The 21,695-nt window shown below is 42.8% G+C and overlaps 1 protein-coding gene across 1 annotated transcript in view; it reads left to right on the plus strand.

Moving 5' to 3' along the window:
- Positions 1-21,695, plus strand: part of LOC122796931 — a 906,278-nt gene that overhangs the window by 216,479 nt on the left and 668,104 nt on the right. The window contains exon 2 of the mRNA XM_044065700.1: positions 12,829-13,004. Coding sequence (XP_043921635.1) covers positions 12,829-13,004 — 176 coding nt within the window. The remainder of the gene's footprint in view (positions 1-12,828; positions 13,005-21,695) is intronic.

Raw genomic sequence — 21,695 nt, forward strand, 5'->3', positions numbered from 1 at the left:
ATAATAACTTAAATTTTCACATCCATGGATGTCCTTGGTATATTTCTGAAGTACTGTTTCCAGTTTACTAATGCTTGTTTTCTTATAAGGTTGCCATATTTTTATTCCATACTAAAGTTTGGGTATAATGTAACTAACATACCATGACTTCATCATTTCTGATTTTTCCTAGACCTTATAAATGTTTCTATACAACCTATAGTTGTGTAACTATCATTAAGCAATTAGTTGATATGATTAGAACACCTCAAAGCTGGATCTACCCATATACCAAAGTCTTTAAATGAGTCTACAGTTTCAATCACTCTGTGCTAGATTAAATATTCACCTTTTAATTTATGCCTCCCAAATTGCATATGCTTAGTTTTTGATGTATTTATCAGCATATTATTCTCCTGTGCCCATATAGTCAATTTAGTCAAGTTCTTCTGCAGACATGGCTTATCTGTAGCACATATAATCCGCTTACCCATTTTCTAGTCATCCACATATAAAATGTAGAACTCCTCAGATGAAAAAGATTGATGTGAAAGATGCAATCTAAACAAGTATGGGCCTAGGAAAGAGCCTTGTGGGAGATCTTGATTGTAACCTCAAATTTCACCTGTCCAATTGCTGTATGATACTTGACATGTCCTATTTGTAAGCCATGCAGGTGTCCATCTTATCAAGAGTACATCAATACCTAATTGTTCTAATTTATTGATTAGTGTTTTGAATATGACCTTGTTAAATGCTGAAGTTAAATCTATATAAATTACAGCACAGCACAATTTTTCATTCATAGCTGTTGTTATATTGTTATAGAACATCATGTTACAGGTAGTAACAGATATATTTTCAACATATGCATGCTGATATATAGTTTCAAGTTCCAACCTTTCCAATTCTGACAATCACTTATCCAATATTACCTACTCCATTATTTTTCCACAACAATATGAAAGTAAACTTAAGGGTTTGTATGACTCTTAGTTTGTCCTACTCCCACTTCCCTTAAAGACAGGTTTAGCAAGTGCATGTCTCCAGTTTTGAGGAATCTCCCCATGTTTATACAACTTAGTAAATAATAGTTATAATGGTAATGTAAGTTCTTGCTGAAATGTTCTCAGGTCATTATTACTTATTCAGTCTCTTCCCTGTGTTTTGTTGGGATCCAATTTGAATAGTTATTTTTAATTAGAATCTAATTTGATTTCAGTATTTGAGGTTACCTGGATGTCACTAGGACAATTTATCACCCCCTTTGTGCAGACAAACTGCTTTATGTAAAATGTTGTAAATATATCTGTAGTCTGTTGTGTCTGAGAATAAATTTTAGAATCTACACACAATGTATCAGTTTGTATGTCTTTACTCCTTCCACATCGTATCCACCCACAACCCCCTTTTCCCTATTTGTACACATGTAGTTAGGGTGTCACTGAAATAGGGAAAAGGGGGTTGTGGATGGATACGATGTGGCAGGGCTAGCCCCCCTGTGATGTAAGCCTTGGTTCTAGATGATGGTAGTTCTTCCACACCACAAACTTGCATGCACACTCATAGCTATGGCCAATTTAGTCCAACCCACATCTTATGTATCTATAAAATGGTTTCCTATCCTGCTGAATAACTTTATAAACATTTTCATCCACACCACAAACTTGCACGCACACTCATACCTATGGACAATTTAGAGTGTCCAGTTCATATGTTATGTATGTATAAAAAGATTTCCTATCATGTTCAATAACTTTATATACATTTTCTTCAATTTGTTCTTTATCTTTTTTTCACACTGTGTTTAATTTGTCTGTCCAACTTGTCTATTTCATTTTTCAAAGTTGTAGTTTGACCTGTTTTCCATTTTGTTTACTTTTTGTCTCTCACCTTAATCCAGTATCTTGTTTTTATTTATTTTAACATTTGTTTACCAGGAATGTCCGATTGGAACAGAGCCCATTTTCAGTGGAGGCCTGGGGAGAAATGCTCCAGATGCATGTTTTTGGAATGTGGGAGAAAACAGGAGCACCCTGAGGAAACCCACTCAAATGCAGGGAAGACATGCAGACTCTGCACAAAAGGCACCCCAGCTGAGAATCGAACCAGAGAACCTCTTGCTGTGAGGCGACAACACTAACTGCTGCACCACTGCGCCACCCTTGTTCTTATGGAGATATATCCTTCTGCTCTTATGTGACTAGACCCTGATGTTAAACATTTATTTGATATTTTTTGCATCTGAACAATTTCTCTTTCAAAACTTTCCACATTCCTTCTGCAGTTTTTCCACTGAAGGCATCACTCGAATTAGTTTTACATAGTGACTGTTTTGCATCCATATAATATGTTATTAATATTCTGTGCATTGGTTTAGATTTCATTAGGCACAATTATATTGCAACAAATTAACCTTTATAATCCCATGATCACTGCACATCACTGGTGATAAAGCTTGACAGTGACTAGGATGTTCTGTTCCTTGGTAGGCCTTTTTACAATCTGAAGCAATTGTTGTTCCTGAACATATATTGTGAATAATTTCCTTACTAATGTTGTTGAATCAGTGTTATTTCAGTCTGTTTCTAGTAAATTTAGATCCCTAGCCACAATTATTCTTCCCTCCTGTGTTTCATGTAAGAAATGTATGAACTCCTTTAGGTCATCAGCAATTGTTACATGTTCCAAGGTTGTCTTTATTGTCACTGTTACACAATTAAGCAATAACCCATGTCTGGGTGTGGGTAATGCTAGATTTACCCACAGTTGGTGTGGTTTGGTCACAAGGACAAAGCTCGAGTGACCAAACAAAGACACCCATGGGTAAATCTAGCATTACCCACACCCAGATGTGGGTTATTGCTATTATACAAGGACATTATTTAAGAAAAATAATACTTTTTCTTAAATTATGTCTTTGTATAATACCTCCGTGGTGCCCTTCCGTGGTTTTCCGCTATCCTGGGACTTTTTCTGATGTACTGCGCATGCGTATGGAACTTGTGTTCCCACGCTTATGCAGTACATCAGAGCTGTGTAGAGGAAGCAATGGAGAAAGGAAGATCTCTGTTGCTTTTTTAAAGCTATCTTGCTATGTTAAACGAGTTTAACATAACGAGATATCTTTAAAAAAAGCAACAGGGAAAGGAAGATCTCTGTTCCCTTTTTTAAAGCTATCTCACTATGTTACACGAGTTTAACAAAGCAAAATATCTTCTATCTTGCTATGTTAAACGTATAACATAGCGAGATTAAAGCAATGGAGATCTTCCTTTCTCCATTGCTACCTGTACTCACACAGACAAAAAAAAATTAGGACATATACTAATGCCTTTTTCCATTAGTATATGTCAGATTTACAATGAGCACACTGGTTGGGCTGGCCAATCAGCGTGCACATTTTAGAATGCTAATTGCCAGTCATTGTATAATCTGTAGTATTGTTGTTATCAATGAATAATCACAGGTCTCATAACTCTCTTTAATCACTATCATAACACCTTCACCTGATTTAATCACTATCATAACACCTCCACCTGATTTTTATTAGAATTTCCGTTACAGTAAAAATATTTAAACTCTGACAAAACTGGTTTCCAGTCATTGTTCTTTAACCATGTTTTACAAACAATAATAACATCAAACATTTGGGAATGTAGCAAATTTTCCAGTAAAAAAAATTAATTATCAATTTTCCTAGCATTAATAACCATCAGAGGTGCATCAAATGTTACTATTTGTGAATTGTTAAATTTTTGACCTGGCAGAATTCCTGCCTTGTGTTTGTCAAATATTACAAAATATATGCTGCAAAAATTCTTTTCCCTGATCTTGACAGGGGCATATCATCCAGTTTAAACATGTGTGCCCAAAATTAGGATTGGAAGTTTTTTCAGGTATTTACCCCAAAAATCTTTTCATTCATGATGACCTGACTCTCATTTTTATCTGTGATTTGTGAAAAATAAGTCCCAACACCTGTACAAGCTATGTTATCTGAGGACTGTAAGTTTCCTACTAACAGTTAGAGAGTCCTTACAGATGAACTCATTTGTACTGACTTGAATAAAAACATATCTGTAATTCCTTACATTAAGGCGTTCTAAGTCCTGTTTCACTTCCTAGCTTCTCTGCAAACATTAAGTATCAGTTCCTCTAATAACTGAATCTCCAATTACAAGAATATCTTTAATGACTAGATGTGAAGAATCTTCAACTTCTAATTCAGTAATATCTGTCAGTAATATATGCACTATCAGTTGTTACAAAGGAATGAGCTTCATCACCATTAGTCTTATTAATCCCAATGTTTTCATTGCTTAGTTATGTGGAAGTATTCCTGAACCTTTCTTGTCAGTCTCCATCTCCTGCCAGAGAATTTCTCAGGATTTTGGTTCTTACGGCTTCAATGATCCTCATGATACCACTTTATAGTCTACATATGAGAAAAATTCATTGGGAACTCAAGAACATGTGGACTTTACATTCTCACCCCCTAGAATTTCAAATTCCAGTTTTGGACTTTGTAAAGTCTGAAGTGCAGTAGTGGAGGGATTGGATGGCTCTCATTCCAGAGCTCCCTTTTCTTAATCCATGTCAGTACAATATGAAGTGAAAGAATCCTCAGATTTCATGTGGGGAGCAGCTTCAATGGGGGTACAAGTGCAAGGACTGTGGGACAACTCAAACAGATCAAAGCACATTAGTGTCAAAGAAATGTTAACTATAAATCTGAAGTAGGCAGACTTCATTTGTCTGCAACCTGTGGGTATCGGATCCGACCTCGGATCTGAGCCGGCATTTCAAAAGCTTTAGGCTCCGAGCTCCTAGCTCCTCCCTCTACCCATAATCCCCTGCCAAGCCCTAACTGACCCCAGATTTCATTTGCCGCTTTCAAGTTGCAACGGACTCCTCGAGCTCCTGGTTACAGATAAGAGTTTTGACCGAAATTTTTTGGAAAACTTTAACTTTTTTAATTTGATTAGTTAGAGTGTATGTGTTAGGCCTTCCTCTCTCTATCTTTTTAATTTTTCTTCGGGTTTTGCGTAGTTTGTGTGTTTGTGTGTACTGTGTGTTTTAGGCCTGTTAGGGCTTAAGATGTCTGAAGCCCATAAGGCAGTATTCTCTAAATGTACTGAGTGTGGCCATAAGCTGTCCCTAGCGGATGGCCACACTCGTGGTCATGCTTGGGGTTGAACACCTGTCATCTGGTTGTACCATTTGTGCAGGGTTCAACCCCCGAGCTTTAAGGGAGCGGAGGTCGAAGCTTGTTCTGGCGGGACTTCTCCCTCCAGATGCGGCTCTGGCCTCTGCCCCTACTAGCCAGCAGCCTTCATCGGGTGCTGTGGTCTCCCCTCCCCCGGCTGGGACTCAACCTCCCTCAAAAAAGCCGGAGGAGAGGGAGACTTCAAGGGAGAAAGAGAAAAAGGAGAGACACAAGGAGAGGCACCATAAACGGAGAGCCGAGACCTCAAGTTCGGCTCCTCCATCTAAACAGGCCTCCCCTGTGTCTTCTAGATCTCCTCCTCCTCGGCTCCACTCCCCTCGGTTCTCTTCTGGGCCCGAGGAGGAGGAGGCTAGCCCTTCTATGAGGTCCCTGAGGCGGCTCTCTAGGTCCGCTTTGGTGGCCTCATCTAGATCCACCTTTTCCATGAGCGAAGCAGATATGGACCGGATGATGAGGCGTTTCATCCAGGCCCAAATGAAAATGGGAGTGCTCTTAGCCCCCCCCATCCGGGAGGGGCTTCGACCCTTTTCGCCTTGGCTCCTTCTCCGACCCACACCCTGGGTTCGGAGCTGTCGGTGCCGGGCAGAGTTGGATCCGGGGGTGGGTCGGATCCGATAGGTCGGCGCACCTCGGATCCAACCCATCCCTTGAGTGCTTCGGGTACTTCGGACCCGACCTCTCGAGCCGAGGCGAGCCTCGGATCCGAGGGAGCTGGTGTGTCTTCGGCTCCGTCTAAGTCGGAGCATACCGGTCTCTCGGATCCGACGGTTTCGGCGCCGACTCCGATCCGTCGTCGGATCCGAGTGGGGTCGGCTCTCGGGGCTTAGAAGCTGGCTCCCCTCGGCCTTTGACATAGTGGAAAGGGCGCTGTTGAGGACTACGGACCCCCGGTCCCTGCCACGGCTCCACCCCGCACTCCCTTGCAGTTGGGTCAGGCTCCCATCAGCCGGTCCCAGGGACAGCCCGCCTCGATGTCCCAAGTAGTTCCCTTGGAACATCTAGCTGCTGAAGAGGACTCCTCGGACAGTCCCCCCGAGGAAGTGCCTCGGAAGCGTAAGTGCAAAAGGAGGCACATGGACTCCCCAGAGTCCATTACCGAAGACACAGACTTGGATGAAGGGGAGGGCTCCCCAAGATCACCCCCGGAAGACATCTCCTTTGGAGATATTATGGAAATGTTAAGGATCGGGGGGGGTGGTCTGCCCCCAAGGCCTCCTTAGACGGGTCTGTGTTCTTGGAGGCATTCGAGGCGGGCCCATCTACCTCTTGGGTGTCCCCTCCTGCCGATCCTCTGGTGGACCTTATATCCACCAGAGCATGGAAGGATCCTATACCCAAGCGTCCAGACCGTATCCTGAGCCCCCCCGGCGGACCGCACTCACTGGAGTAAGGGCCCCCCGGTAGATGCCATGATGATGGCTGCAGCCACGAAGAAGGAGTTGGCACAGGAGAGTCCTTCTATGCATCCTCCGGGCAAGGAGTCCCGCTCGCTGGATCGCATTGGGAAGCGAGTTTTTAGTTCAGCAACTTTCTCTTTGAGAGCGCTGAACTACATGGCACATGTTATCAGGATGCAGCGGGACCTGATTAAAGAGTACGCTGCATCCCCCCCAGAGTCCATATCGGGTGAGGACAAACAAGTGTATTCAACCCGTATGGTCACTCTTAGAGCGGTTTCCAATACGTCTATGCGGCTACTTTCTCACGCTACCGAGGGAGCCGCTAGAGCTAGCGGAGCGGGCCTAGTCATGAGGCGTCAGGCCTGGCTCCGCTACTGTAATTTCACAGAGCCCTTCAAGGCGACTTTCGCGAATGCCCCCTTTGATGGTTCTGCCTTGTTTGGCAAAACTGTTCGCGAAACGTTAGTCCAGAGCGAGAAGGACGGGAAGACGCTGTCTGCCGTTGGAGTCCGCTTCTCAGCTCCCCTGAGGTCCTTCTCGAAGAACCAAAAGGGACAGAAGAAGATGTGGTTCCAGAAGTCGCAGCAGTCCCAACCTGGTCCGGATAACCAGTCCTTTCGTGGCAGAGGAGGACAGGGAGGTCACCGTCCTAGAGGCAGAGGGGCTCCTAGAAACTTTGGGTCCAGAGAACCTTTCTCTGACAGACCCACGCAACAGCCCTGAAGGGTTGCCCGGCTGTCCGTCTCTGGAGGCAGTCGGGGGGTGTTTTTCGAGGCACCTGACTTCTTGGGAGTCAATCACAACAGACCGTTGGGTGCTTCGTGTGATATCCAGAGGTTATACCATTCCCCTGAGCAAAATCCCCAGATTCCGCAGCCTCCCCGATGTACCACCCGACCAAAGGGAGGCAGCAGCTGTCGAAATCGAGCAGCTGCTAGTAAAAAGAGCCATCCAGCGCGTCCCCCGAGATCAGACCGGATCAGGGTTTTACTCCAGGTTCTTCTTGGTGCCAAAGAAAACGGGGGACTTAAGACCGATCTTAGACCTTTCCCTATTGAACCTGTCAGTAACCAAGCAAAAGTTCCGGATGGTCACCCTACAATCTATACTCCCCCTCTTGCGGGAGAACGATTGGATGTGCTCTGTCGACCTCAAGGACGCGTACTACCACATTCGGATGGACAGACGGTCCAGGAGGTTCCTTCGCTTCCAGCTGGGAGCCAGCCACTACCAGTTCAGGGTCCTCCCCTTCGGTCTCACCTCTGTCCCCAGGGTGTTCACCAAGGTACTAGCAGTAGTAGCGGCCCACCTGAGACTCCAGGGATTACAGGTCTTTCCGTACCTGAACGACTGGCTCCTAACGGCATCATCAAGGCATCTACTGTGCTCAGCCAGGGACTATTTCCTTCTTATAGCCCCAAGGCTGGGCATCACCATAAACTGGGAGAAATCTTTACTACACCCCACACAACTTATAGATTTCATAGGAGGAAGATTGGACACAAAATCAATGCGGGCCTTCCTCACCCCAGACAGGCTGTCCAGCCTGAAGTGTCATATCACAGCAGTCCTACAACCGTTTCCGATGGCGGCTTCGGTCCTGAGGGCCCTGGGTTCAATGGCAGCAGCTATTCCACTTCTTCTTCATGCTCGCTTACACATGCGGGCTCTTCAATGGACCCTACAGGTCCAGTGGTCCCCGCTATACTCCTCTCTCAACAGCCCAATAGCGGTCAGCAAGGCATGCAAGGACTCCCTGTTCTGGTGGCTCCAGTCTCCAGAGCCTCTAGCAGGGAGACCCCTTTGTGCAGCATTCCCCCGAGCCACAGTGACCACGGACGCTTCTCGCCTTGGGTGGGGGGGGCATTCTGCGGGCAAGATTGTCCAAGGCACGTGGAACACCTCAGAGACCTCGTTGCATATAAATGTCCTGGAGATGAGAGCGGTGCTCCTAGCGTTGCAAGCACTTCACAGCCTTCTTCCTACGGGGACTATTGCGATCCAGACAGACAACATGTCGGTAGTCTGGTACATCAACAAGCAGGGAGGAGCCAGGTCCTATCCCCTTTGTCGAGATGCCATGAGAGTCTGGGAATGGGCAATTTCCACCAAACGCTTTCTTGTAGCAACACACATTCCGGGAAAGTCCAACATCCTTGCGGACAAGCTCAGTCGCACCATTCTTTCCCCGCACGAGTGGTCTCTCAATCCTCTGGTAGCGAAGAAGATTTTTGCCGTCTGGGGGCAACCCTGTTGTGATCTTTTTGCTTCTCACTCAAACGCCAAATGCGACAGTTTCTTCGCTCTACTTCCCCCACCTGGGGAATCCCCGAGAGACGCTCTGGTGCATGCTTGGCCTCCCGGTCTCCTTTATGCCTATCCTCCACTACCTCTGATGCAGAGGCTCTTGCAGAAAGCCAACAGTTTGGGGAGCAGAATAATTCTCATTGCCCCGTTCTGGCCTCGTCAGCCCTGGTTCCCTTATGTATGGTCGCACAAAGTGAATCCGCCCTGGATTCTGGATCCGATCCCGGATCTCATCTCCCATCCTCTAGGACTTCCGGTCCCGAATCTACACACCCTGAAATTGGCAGCCTGGCTGCTCCAGTTCCATCCTTGATTAGGACTCCCGGTATCTCGTCACCTGTCAAGGCCATTTTAGTGGCGGCTCATAAACCTTCCACTAGGAAGGTTTATCGGAGCAAATGGAAAAGGTTTTCTATTTGGGCGGTCCAGAAAAGTATGGATCCTTTTTCAGCACCTATGTCTGCGGTGCTGGATTTCTTAACAGACCTCTTTCATCAAGGGGCTAGTTCTTCCACGGTAAAGGTACAAATGGCAGCGATTTCCCATTATCATATGGGTCATGAGTCAGCTCCCCTCATGACTGCGAAACTTTGTAAGACCTTTCTTAAAGGAGTTTTTCTGTTGAGGCCACCAGTCAAAGAAGCTGTACCACCTTGGAACCTATCCTTAGTTCTACAGGCCCTTACTGCTCCTCCCTTTGAGCCTGCAGCTTCTGCAGATCTAAAGTACCTTTCCTGGAAGACTGCCTTCTTGGTAGCCATCACATCAGCCAGAAGAGTGTCGGAACTTCAGGCTCTATGCATCAAACCGCCTTACCTTTCCTTCTTTCCAGATAGGGTGTGCCTCAGGACCAATCCATCTTTTCTTCCAAAAGTTTCTTCGGAATCTAATATTAACCAATCAATCAACTTACCTGTGTTTTTCCCCAAGTACAAAAACAAAGGAGAATATAAGCTGCATTCTTTAGATGTTCATAGACAATTGCGCTTTTACATTCACAGAACGGCTGGTCATAGATAATCAGATCAGCTGTTCGTCTCCTTTGCTAAATTTGCTTTGGGCAAAGCAGTTTCCAAAGTCACACTATCGAGATGGATTGCTAATTGTATTCTGCAGGCTTATGACACTTCAGGTAGACCTGCTCCTCAAAGGGTTATGGCTCATTCTACTAGGGCAGTTTCCACGTCAGCTGCGTTTAAGTCCCGAGTGCCATTGGATGATATCTGCGCGGCAGCCACTTGGGCCTCGTCTCATACCTTTATTTCTCATTATAAGGTGGATGTTGTTTCCAGGGAAGAGCATCCTTTGGTTCAGCGGTGCTCCGGAACATCCTTCCATGATGGCCACCCAAGATTTAGGTAGCTGGGGACTCTGTCCCACAGGTTGCAGACAAATGAAGTCTGCCTACTTCAGATTTAGAAGTTATGTACTCACCATAACGTTCCATCTGAGTAGGTGACTTCATTTGGATGCAACCATCCCCCCCTCCATCCCCCTGACCTTTATACAACGAGAGTTTATGCATCTATTTAGATACTTTTATTTTAGTATTATATAGGCAAACTCAATCTGAGGTCAGTTAGGGCTTGGCAGGGGATTATGGGTAGAGGGAGGAGCTAGGAGCTCGGAGCCTAAAGCTTTTGAAATGCCGGCTCGGATCCGAGGTCGGATCCGATACCCACAGGTTGCATCCAAATGAAGTCACCTACTCAGATGGAACGTTATGGTGAGTACATAACTTCTAATTCATGCCATGAAGGCTGTACATCTTCTTTGGAGCCCAAGTCCTCTTCGGGTTATTACAGACAACACCATGGTAATGTAGTAGATAAACAAAGGGACACCAGACTTTATCCTCTTCAGGTTTTTTGCATACTGTCAGAGCAAAGCATAGCAGCAGACCAGCTCAGCAGATCCTGGATAGACCTTCATGAGTGGAGACCCAATGAAGAGGTTTTCCAGGAATTGATGTAGATGTTGGGAACACCTTAAGTAGATCTGTTCACTTTCTTTCAAAACAGACAGCTAGAAAAATTCAAGTGTGGAGAACAGATGTTATGTAGTTCCCCTGGTCAAGGATGCTCATATATGGTTTTATACCCTTTCCAATAATTTCCAGGGTAGTTCTGAAAATTTAGAAAGAATTCCCAAAAATCATTATAGAGACTGCCTTTTGGCGAAGGTAAAATTAGTTCTGCCTTCTTGTGGAATTGGCCAAGGGCAATTACCACAAGCTTCCTCACAGACAAGCAGAGTTTTATATACCCCAACATCAAACAACTTTAACTGATTGCCTGGATGATTCAATTTCGATGCCTTTTAAGCACCTCTTTCATGAGGACATGCAACAGATACTGAAGGAGGCAAGAAAGTCTATTACTAGAAAGTCATATACTGGCAAATGGAAAAGATTTTCTAGTTGGTGCTTAGTCATTAATCTGGATCCCATCAAGGATTTTACTCATCTGGTACTAAAGTTATTTGTGTGTTACTGTCTTCTGGCCTCTCTTATGCTTCTGTCAAGGCACATTTTGCATCTTTTTCAGCATGTCTGCCATGGATTTTTCTTTCTTCTCTGTTTATTATTAAACAGATCCTGAAAGGAGTTTTACACATGAGACCCTCAAGTAAACAGATTCCTCTCACTTGGGATCTTAATTATTTGCTGGAGAAACTGACTATATCAGCATTCGAACCTGCCTGTTTGGCTATTTTAAGCTTCATTACCTGGAAAAATATCCTTGTTGCTCTGAGGTCTGCAAGAAAAGTATCTGAGTTACAAGATCTTATGGTGGAGGAATCTTATCTGTTTTTTTTTTTTCATAAGGATAAAGTTATTCTGCAGACTAACCATTCATACTTAAGGTAGTTTCAGAATTCATTTTGAATCAAACTATCAATTTCCCAGTTTTCTACCCAGATCCTAAAAACAAGGGAAATGAGATTCTTCATACCTTGGATATGCATAGACAACTCGGGTACTGTCCTGACAGAACCAAGTCCATTAGGAAAGCTAGCCAGCTATTTATTTCCTATTCTGGGACTAAGAAAGGTCAACCTGTGTCTAAACAGACTGACTGTAGATGACTGTCCTCTGCTTTTATGTTTTGTTATTCCTTCCATGGCAAAAACTATTCCAGGCAGGATTAAGGCACATTCCACCAGGACATTAGCTTCTTTGATGGCATACTGGAAATGAGTAGACTCTAGAAGCTTTCTAGAGTCAACAGATTGGCCCTCTGTTGATATACTTACAAAGCACTACAAACTAGATTCCTTCTCCAGGTTCAGAGCTGGCTTTGCTAGGACCATTTGCCAGGAGCTCCTGAACCCTTATACTTCTTCCTTTCAGGTTGGATAAGCTGTGGTAGTCTACCCATTGGCTACTGCAGCAGTGAGAATGATGATCATAGTACAGTTTTGTATGTTTCATTTACCTATAACAGCAGATGTTTGAAGTCTTTACAGCTTCAGTAGCTGTACCCACCCACCAAACCCCTTATTACTTGTAGTTAGTGTGGGTTACAACAGTTTATTGGTGGTGAAGGCGGTGTTGTTTGTTGTTATTTAATCAGGATTAATTTCCCTTTTTACACTCAGGAGCAAGAAAGTCCTGAAGTTTTTAGTCACTCTGGCTGCATTTATAGTTCTGTTCAAAAGGGCTTAACCCTTTAGGCAGTCAGACTTGCTGTGTGTGTGAAGGGGTTAGAGCTTTCTGAAGGTGGTTGTTTTTTGTATCCTTGGCAGGATGAAACCAATAGGCAACTGCAGGAATAAAGAATTTGAAGATCTACTGTTAATAGCTAAGTGCAGCTTACACAATTGTACTAACTATACCAGCTACTGCTATAGCATATGTAGTACAAACAAGAGAAAGAAGTCTTACTGTGCTTTTAAATTTTTATTTTGTAGAAAATGACCTGCCCTCAGCCCAGAACTAATCGAGGAATCAGAAGTCTTCAGTCTCAGTGTGAAGTGAGGACATTGAGGGAGAAGATAGTCAAATTACAGAGAGAACTTAGTTCCAGCAAAGCTGAAACACAGAATTTAGCCAAACAGCTAAAATGCCTCAGTCTTCTTGTCAAAAGGTATGCTAATTTATTTTTCAAATATGCAGCATTTAAATCACATTTTAATATTAAGTATACATCACAATATGTAGGATTTATTAATGTTATCTCTCTACAAGCACTTGCTCTTGGTACATAGCTTTATTGTAATAACTGAAATTACATGCTAATCCAAATTTTGCATTTAAGGATGTTTAATTTTTCTCTATCAGAACAAGGCTCTGACTTTGAAGTTCCCTGTGATGCCACTGAATCTTCACGTAATAAAAATACGTTTTTATCATATTACACCTGTTTAAGATAATCTGTGTGTGGCATTCACTTATTTTGTAGATATTTCCATTGTCCGTTATGTTTCTGTTTATTATCTAATGCTAGGAATCAAAGTACAGTTTGAACTCTACTTTTAGTCCTGTTTTACAATCATTGCTCTTCAATGCTTTTTATTTGGCTTATCTAAGTCTTATAGTATGGTCCCTGACTCCTCCTCTTATCCTGTCCGTTTACTCTTGGTGCATTTTTGGCAAATGTGAAGATTATTTCCTTTGATCAAAACTACCTCCTTACAAATAGTAGCGACTGGCTACAGAGGCTGCATTTAAAGGAGCATAATGGAACATCCAAAATAGCTAAGCACTGAGTGGTGAGTCTGTTATGTACCCTGGATGAGCTATGTTGTCTTGCTCAGCCTAGACTGAGGTGCGCAGTGATTAAGCAGTGTGAAGGTGTTTGTATCTTTTTCTGCTCAGTATTGCCCTTGGTTGTGATGCATGAGTATCACTGCTAAGTGGTTGCTAGGCATTATACATAACCTCTGACTGCTGCCAGGGAAAGAAAGTCATCATCACTTATCTGCAAGGCCTTCTGTTTCATCCACTGAAAGGAATTCCAGTGATGCAGATCAGTCCAAGTACCTTAGGATGTTTTAAAAACTTTAATATAATGCCTAAACAGTAATAGACATAACAGCAGAACAAAATAAATGTGTACAATTTAGTTGCTGAACAACTAATGGATCTTACTGGATCTTATGGGATAGTGGAGCTAACCAATACAAAGGAGGGCTAATATCAAACCTGAAAGAAAGGTAACTAAATGTTCTTCAAGCAGAATGTTTATCTTAGGTTCATACTAGCTAGTAATACCTATTTAACAGCCAAGATAATACATCCCTTCTTATGCTAAGAACTTGTAGAAAGTTATTTTTAGTGTAGGCATATTGAGGTTTCTGTAATATATCTTTTGAAACTTCAAGCTTTATACATTTTCTACAGTAAATTATTCATAAATAACCACATTCTTTTAGTATTTCAAAAATATGTTTTCATTTTCTAAGAATGACTGATTGAACTGCCAGACATTTGGTGAACTCAGAACACAACATTGGTCTTTCCCAGGATAAAAGTTTCATTACTAGCATTGTCTTAATTGAGGAAATGAGTGCTTTTCATAAGTAGAATATCTGGATGGGATGACAGCAGACAGATCTGAAGAATGTCTTCTGACAGCACAGGTCCAAATTAGGGTTCTTTACCATCTATGGTTTCCAAAGCAGTTGCAGATACAGGATTCTTAGCCAGAGCACTAATAAGTACACTATATGTTGCTAATTCCAAATATGTTGGAACCACTGTGCAGCTTAATGTATCATCTTTTTTCCCTAGTTCACAGACCGGTTCAGTCTCTGTGCATCTTGCTAGGATTTGATTAAGAATGTCTTCTCACAAGTGAATCATCAACAGTAACAGTATGAAAAAGGTCCTGAAAAGTTTTCTGCTATGCCATGGATCCATTTAGGACATAACAGATCATTGTCTTTCATCCGTCTGTCCAAATGTGACTGTTGGGCTTGGAGACAGTTGTTGGATCTGATCCAGCCATCTACTAGCACTTTCAGCCTCAGCCTCCTTTATTTTATCCTCAGATAATGCCCGGCTCCCCTTCTAGCTTCAGATCTCATTTGCTGCTATTGGAAATAGTTGATCGTTCCAGTGCAAGCTAAGTGCTATTTGTTAAATTTTTGGAGGTCACTTTCTTTGAAAGTCCAGCTTACTTATTCCTTAGATACTTTCTATTGTTTGACTGTTTTTGAAATTTCAACTATTAACCCTTTCTTTACCCTTTTCAAGTTATTTTCTGCCTCACTATGCTTAGGCTGGTTGCCTAATATTTTATTTCTTCTGTTAAAAGATTTATAACTTGTATTTCATATTTTGGGTTTAAAGTTGGTGGAGCTTATCTCTTGTACAGTATGAATAAGATTGTCAAAAAATGTACAAGCATAACAATAAATTTCCACTCCAAGACCTGAGTTGTGTGTGGTCTACTTGGGACCAATGCATTTAGATGCAGATTGTTCCCTCTGTCAGGAATTTGGACTCAGATCCCTGGTAGATGTGGAAATAAGTTAATCTTGAATGGTTTTTTTTTGGCTCCAAGCACTCAACCAGTTTTGTCAGACAAATCAGAGAAAATAAGAGAAAAATGCAAGGAAAGAGAACCTACAAAAGGAAAACCAGAGGAGTCCCAACCACCTTTGGATCTGAAGATTCCTAGGGAGAAGACTGGCTCACCTTGGCAATCATGTACTTTAAATATGCTATGTAGGTCTCATCCATCTGAAACTATCATGATCAGGGACAAATCCCCATCTGAAGATCCTTAGCAAACCTTCATCATAGCAGGAATTGTCATGTTTTATTTCTTCCAGACCTCCTCCTTCTACTTCAATAAAAAATTTCAGATCCTTTTGATGTACTTCTAAAGCTAATTGGGAATCTATGATGAGGGCTTTTCTCAAGACACAGATGGTGTTGGCATTAATCCATTCACCTCTGCTTCCAGGGCAGATTGGGCTAGACCACCATCACCACCTTTAGCTCCTTCCCTAGTGCCTAACTCTGCAATGGTAGTTTTGCAGCCAGTCTGTCTCATGAAGCTTGTATGTTTGTAGCTGACAAGTTCTTCTTCTGCTTCAATTTTGACCCATCTGACACACATGCCTTTGAGATTTATGATGTCTAGTGGGTCTTGAGACCAACCTCTTGATGTCAGTTCTTCAGCACTGGTTTTGGCACCAGCATGTATGGTGTCAGTGTCCTCACACTTTGAGCTTTTGGCATGGATCTATGTCTTAGGGCCATCTAGATCCTTGGAGTTGGGAGTTCAGCATCATTGTCACCTGCCTCCACTTTGGTAGGGTTGGGTCACCCTGTAGTCCAATTCCCTGATGCCAGTGGACCCCAGGTTGGCCTTCAAGGTAATGAGGAATATGATACCATATCCAAGACATTCTACAGAACATTCATCAGCACTGACTCCACCCTAAGACACACAGCAATCTGTTTCTCAGCCATCTCTTCATGGCTTTCAAAGAGACAAAGAGACAGCAGATTTTCCTGTTTTATTATATTTTCCTATCCTCAAAATACCTTTAAGGGTTTCCACAGAGTCTTTGGTAGACTCCAATTAGTCCCACTTGGAAGGCCCTAGAGAAAGGACATGTAAGAGGAAACGCTGACTCCCCTAAAGAGTCTGTCTTATCAGACATGGACTTGGATGTTTGCAAGAGTTCCCTCATGAAAATGGCTTATTTGTCAACATCCTTGAATTTGACAGAGGGTATCCTGGGCCACCAAATGGCCCTCTCAGTATAAGGAAGTGGTTGTTGACATATATCATTCTGTTCTCCCTATCTCCTGGATGATCATTCTGGCAGATCATCTTACTGACATGGACATCAGTAGGGTTTTGCAGGAATCAGACACAACCAAAGTGATAGCCCTAAAACCTGATGAGATTTTGCATTCACCTAAAGATAGGCAGTACTAGTCAAAAGTGTCAGTGGAGCAACAGGTAGTACAACTGTTTTTAGTGATGTAAGACTAGAAGGTGGTGGATTCTTTTCTCACTCCAGGTGACTGGATTATTGACACTGTAGTGCAGCATAGTGGTGGGGTGGGGTGGGAATGGGAGTGCTGCACTCCTGAGTGTGTCATCCTGGGGATGAGACATGAAGCAGAGCTTCCATCTGCTTGAGTTGGTGGTAGTTCAGCTGGATGTGAAAGATCCCACAGCATCTATCAAAAAGAGTAGGGGAAGTTACCTTGGCCAAACTTCTCATAGTAGTAGAAATACCACATTGGGTCTCCTTTGAAAAGAGGCCATAAGCTTAGTGTGACTAATCCACAAAGAATAAATAAATAAAACAAAAAAATAAAACTTTGATTGTTACAGCACCGCAAAGAGAGAGCTCTCAAATGAATCTTCTGCTATCCACCCTTATAATAGAGAATCTAGGGAGACAGAATGAGGAAGTGTGCTTATGCCTCATATACCTTTGTCCTGAGAGCATTAAATTACATAACCCTTATGAATCACTTCCAAAGGGACTTAGCAGAACAAGCTATGAATACTTTACATAAGCTACCATCACAGGAGTCTAAGAAACAGCTGGAGACAACATTGGGGATGATGATAAACATCACAAACTTCTCCACGCTCTTCATTCACAATGTGGCTGACAGGGCAGCCATGGAGGTAGGTAAAGGTGTCACCATGTGATGTCACATCTGGCTTCACTTATGTGATTTTTTTGGTTTAAGGCTTTCTTCAGGAATGCTCCTTTTGATGGTTCTGCTCTCTTTGGACCTGTGGTTAAGGAAAAGCTGTTGTGATGCAACTAGAAAGACAAGATAATATCTGCTGTAGGTGTAAAATTTGAGACCCCTCGATAATCATTTAACAGGAATCAGAAGGGCTGTAAGTTTTTTTGGATTGGGACCCCCACTGTCAGTACTTTGACTCCTCCGCAGATAGAGACAGCATGGTATAGATGGCTCCTTCAATGAGTACCAATTGCAGGATTATGGGGGTCCACAGAATCAGAGATTCAGGGTTCCTTTCTCTGGAAAACAGACCCAGTGCCCTTGAAGGCTTACCCAACTGCCCAGCTCTGGAGGCAGATGGGGAGTGCTGTCTATCTCTCCTCTCAGATGTGTTTGGCCATCATGCAAGACAAATGAGAAAGAAAATATCTGGAGGCTATATAATTCCCTTTTCCCAAACTGTTCCCATCAACTTTAGCTGCTTCTAAATGTTCCACCCTGCCAGCGCAAAGCAACCAAAAAGAAGACTGACATCCTCCTTCAAAAAAGAGCCATCTAGGAGGTCCCACCAGACCAGACAGAATTCAGGAAATTATTCAAGAATCTTTTTAGTGCAATGAAAAAAAAGGCCAATTCTGGATGTTAATGGCATAAATATATATGTCAAAAGACCCCATTCTCCCATGTCTCAAGGAGAACATACGGATGTGCTTGATAGACCTCTAGGATGCCTACCTCAACATAAAGATTGCTAAGGAATCCAGAAGGTTCTTGCACTTCCAGCTAGGAGCTAATCATTACCACCTGAGAGTGTTACCATTTGGTCTCACCCACAGAGCCCTGGGTGTTCACCAAGTGCATGGTGTTAGTTACAGCCCATCTATGACTCAAGAGGATATGTGTCTTCCCATACACAGACAGTTAGCTCCTAATCTGCAGAAAGCATAGAGTCCTTACACTTAGCTAGACATTACCTTTTACAGCTCTACCTATCTTTAGGTATTTCTGTCAGTTTCAAAAAAATCATGTCCTTAACCTGCACAACAGATCAAATTTATCGGTTGCTATCTGGATACAAGAAAATTCTCTGTAAGTCTTCTTACACAAGAGTCTTCACCATCAAAGCAACTTTGGAGCTTCTCCTACAAAAAGATTTTCACCCAGTGCTCTTTGTCCTCAAAGCACTAGGACATTTGGCAGCATGTATTGTAATGATTCTCCATGCTTGCTTCCACATGAGAATACTCCAAGAGTTGCTTTTGGCATAGTGGTCTCAATTGCCAGATATTCCTTCAGTGCCAGTTCACTTAACTCCAATGTAAAGAACCTACTTAATGTGGTGGCTAAATTTCCCCTATGTTCACCTAAGCAGATCCTTTGTAGTGTATCTCCTAGCAGCAATATTAACCATGACCACCTGCTCTCAGGGGGAAAGGGCATTTTGTGGGCTGAATTGTCCAAGGAGTTTGGACAGACAGAAAGGCCAACCTTCACATCAATATCCTAGAAATGAGAACAGTCTTTCTAGTGTTGCAGGAGTTTCCATGTAATGCTTTCTATTCAAACAGACAGCATGTCAGTGGTGTGGTACTTTAAGAAATAGGGAGTAAACAAATCCTACCTCCCTTTTGTAGGAAGGCAATGAAAATATGGCAATAAGCAATGGGTTTGCATTGCTTTCTAATTGTAAAAGCACATCACGGGGCGAGTCAGCTACCTAGTGGACAAGCTCGGCAGGTCTGTCTTGATCCTCATAACTGGTCCTTCAAGCCTTGAGTGTCTCAGCAGATTTTCAGTGACTGGGGACAGCCTTGCTGCAAAATATTTGCTTCACAATTCAACACCAAATTCAGCAGTTATGTTGACCTGATAACCCCAGGGGGGCAGTCACATCGGGATGCTCTAGTTGTGTCAGTGGCCCCCTAGTCTTCTGTATGCCTTCCATCTTGTTCCTCTCATTCCCACATTCCTTCAAACAGCATCTTCATACAAGTCAGCTGTAATTCTCACTGTCCCTCTGTGGCCCTGGCAAATCTGGTTGCCACTGCTCAGGCTTCACTTGAAAAAGGCTCTCTTGCTTCTAGACCCAAAACTGGATCTTCTGTCTCATGCCACTGATCAGCCTCACTCGGACCTTGACAATCTCAAGCTAATCACATACTATTTCCAATTCCAGTAATGACCAAGGACTCTTCCTTTTCCAAAATAGTTATACATATTTTGTCATCTGTCCAGAAGCAATCTACTCATAAGATGTGTAACAGTAAATGGAAATAATTCTCCATGTTTGGCTGTCATTCAGTACTTGGATCATCTTACCACTTCCATATCCAGTGTATATTGTTTCCCCTGTACTCTTTATGAGAAAAGTTCTAGCTATTTTACCATAAAGGTGGCATCCATCTCTACTTATTATCATGGTCTTCAAAATTACTCATTGGCCTCACATAAGGTGTGCAAAACCTTCCTTAAGGGATTATTTCTCTTGCATCCTGCTGTAAAGGAACCTTCTCCTCCATGGGGATCTTAATTTTGTCCTAGATGCCTTAGCAAAACCACCATTTGATCCAGCTTTTTTGGCAGACTTAAAATTTCTGTCTTGGAAAACTCTGTTTTTGGTTAAAATTACTTCTGCCAGGAGGATGTCTGAACTCCATGCCTTGTTAACTACTGCATCTTGCTTTATATTCCTAAGCACACAACCTGTGGTGAGAGACCTGGGCACTCAGGTTGAAAACAACCTCACATTTGACCATCATGTAGCGGCAGTGGTCAGAAAAGCCTTTTACTTGGTTCATCTCATTAGTAAAGGGATTGCATCTGGATAAAAAGGAGGTTATTACCTCTCTATACTCCTCCCTCATTAGACCAGTAATTGAGTATAATGCCCCGTTTGGTATGTACCTCTCCAAATATTTGCAGCAACTGAAAAGGCCACTGAAATACCTCACAAACAGAATCCATGGCCTCCAATGCCTCTCCTATGTGGAGAGGCTCAAATCATTATCACTCTATTCGGTATCGTACAGATTGCTCAGGGGTGATCTGTGTCTCGCCTACAAGGCAATCTCAGACCCTGCCCTAATAGAGATGCTCCATATCCATAAGTATAACTCCTTATGTATTACTCACTTGAAAGACCTGAATCTAATATGCAGCATCAACAGAACCTGCTGGAGAGACACGTTTGTCTCCCAGAGGCTGCCCCCATCTTTGGAACAGACTTCCCATACATGTCAAACAGAGCACCTTGCTGACTATCTTCAAGTGCAACCTTGGTGAGTGGATGGGAAACCAGAAATTTGTCCCAGGGGTTTCACCTGTGTCCCTCATTGACAGGAGGCAACAGGTGCTGACTGAAGTTTCTTTTTGGGAATAAACTCTTGGCTAGGCTTGTAAAGGGCCCCAGGGCCATTAGTCTAGTAACCTCCTATGATCCTGTGATTCCATAAGGATATCATCACATTAAGAACAAACTCTTCTTTCATCTCAAAAGTAGCTTGAGAATCTAATTGAGGCAACTGATTCATCTGTTAGTTTTCTTTTTCAATCGCTTTAATAGAGCAGAATATTTGCTGCATATATCACAAGCAGCTAAGATTCTGCCTTCATAGAACCAGAACCTTTAGGAAAGATTCCCAATTGTTAATTTCCTTTGCCCAAAACAAGATGGAGAAAAGGATTGCTAATCAACCATTATCTAGATGGTTATCTGATTGCATTATCTTCATTTGCTCACAGAATAACATGGCTGTCTCTCCAGTACACCAAAAACTCATTCTACTATATCTTTGGCAGCCTTCATGGCCTTCTTCAGAAATTCTTTGGTGGAGGAAATTTGTGATGTGGCAACATGGTCAACACTGTACCATTGCTAAGCATTACAAACTAGATCCAGGGTTTACTCTGGGGCTTTAGTCTTGAAAGGTATTCTGTCATGATGCCACTGAAGACGAAGGTAGCTTGGAATTCTGCCCCAACAGTCCTATCGGCTGGACAGATGAAATAGCATACAGAAGTTATGTACTTATCATAACACTGGATCCTTTTCATCCTTGTCCATCTGAAACAACATCCCCCCACCTTCCTTCCCCCCCACCAA

Source organism: Protopterus annectens, chromosome 3.part0 (genome assembly GCF_019279795.1).
Source record: "Protopterus annectens isolate FY-2018-M chromosome 3.part0, PAN1.0, whole genome shotgun sequence".
NCBI lineage: Eukaryota > Metazoa > Chordata > Ceratodontiformes > Protopteridae > Protopterus > Protopterus annectens.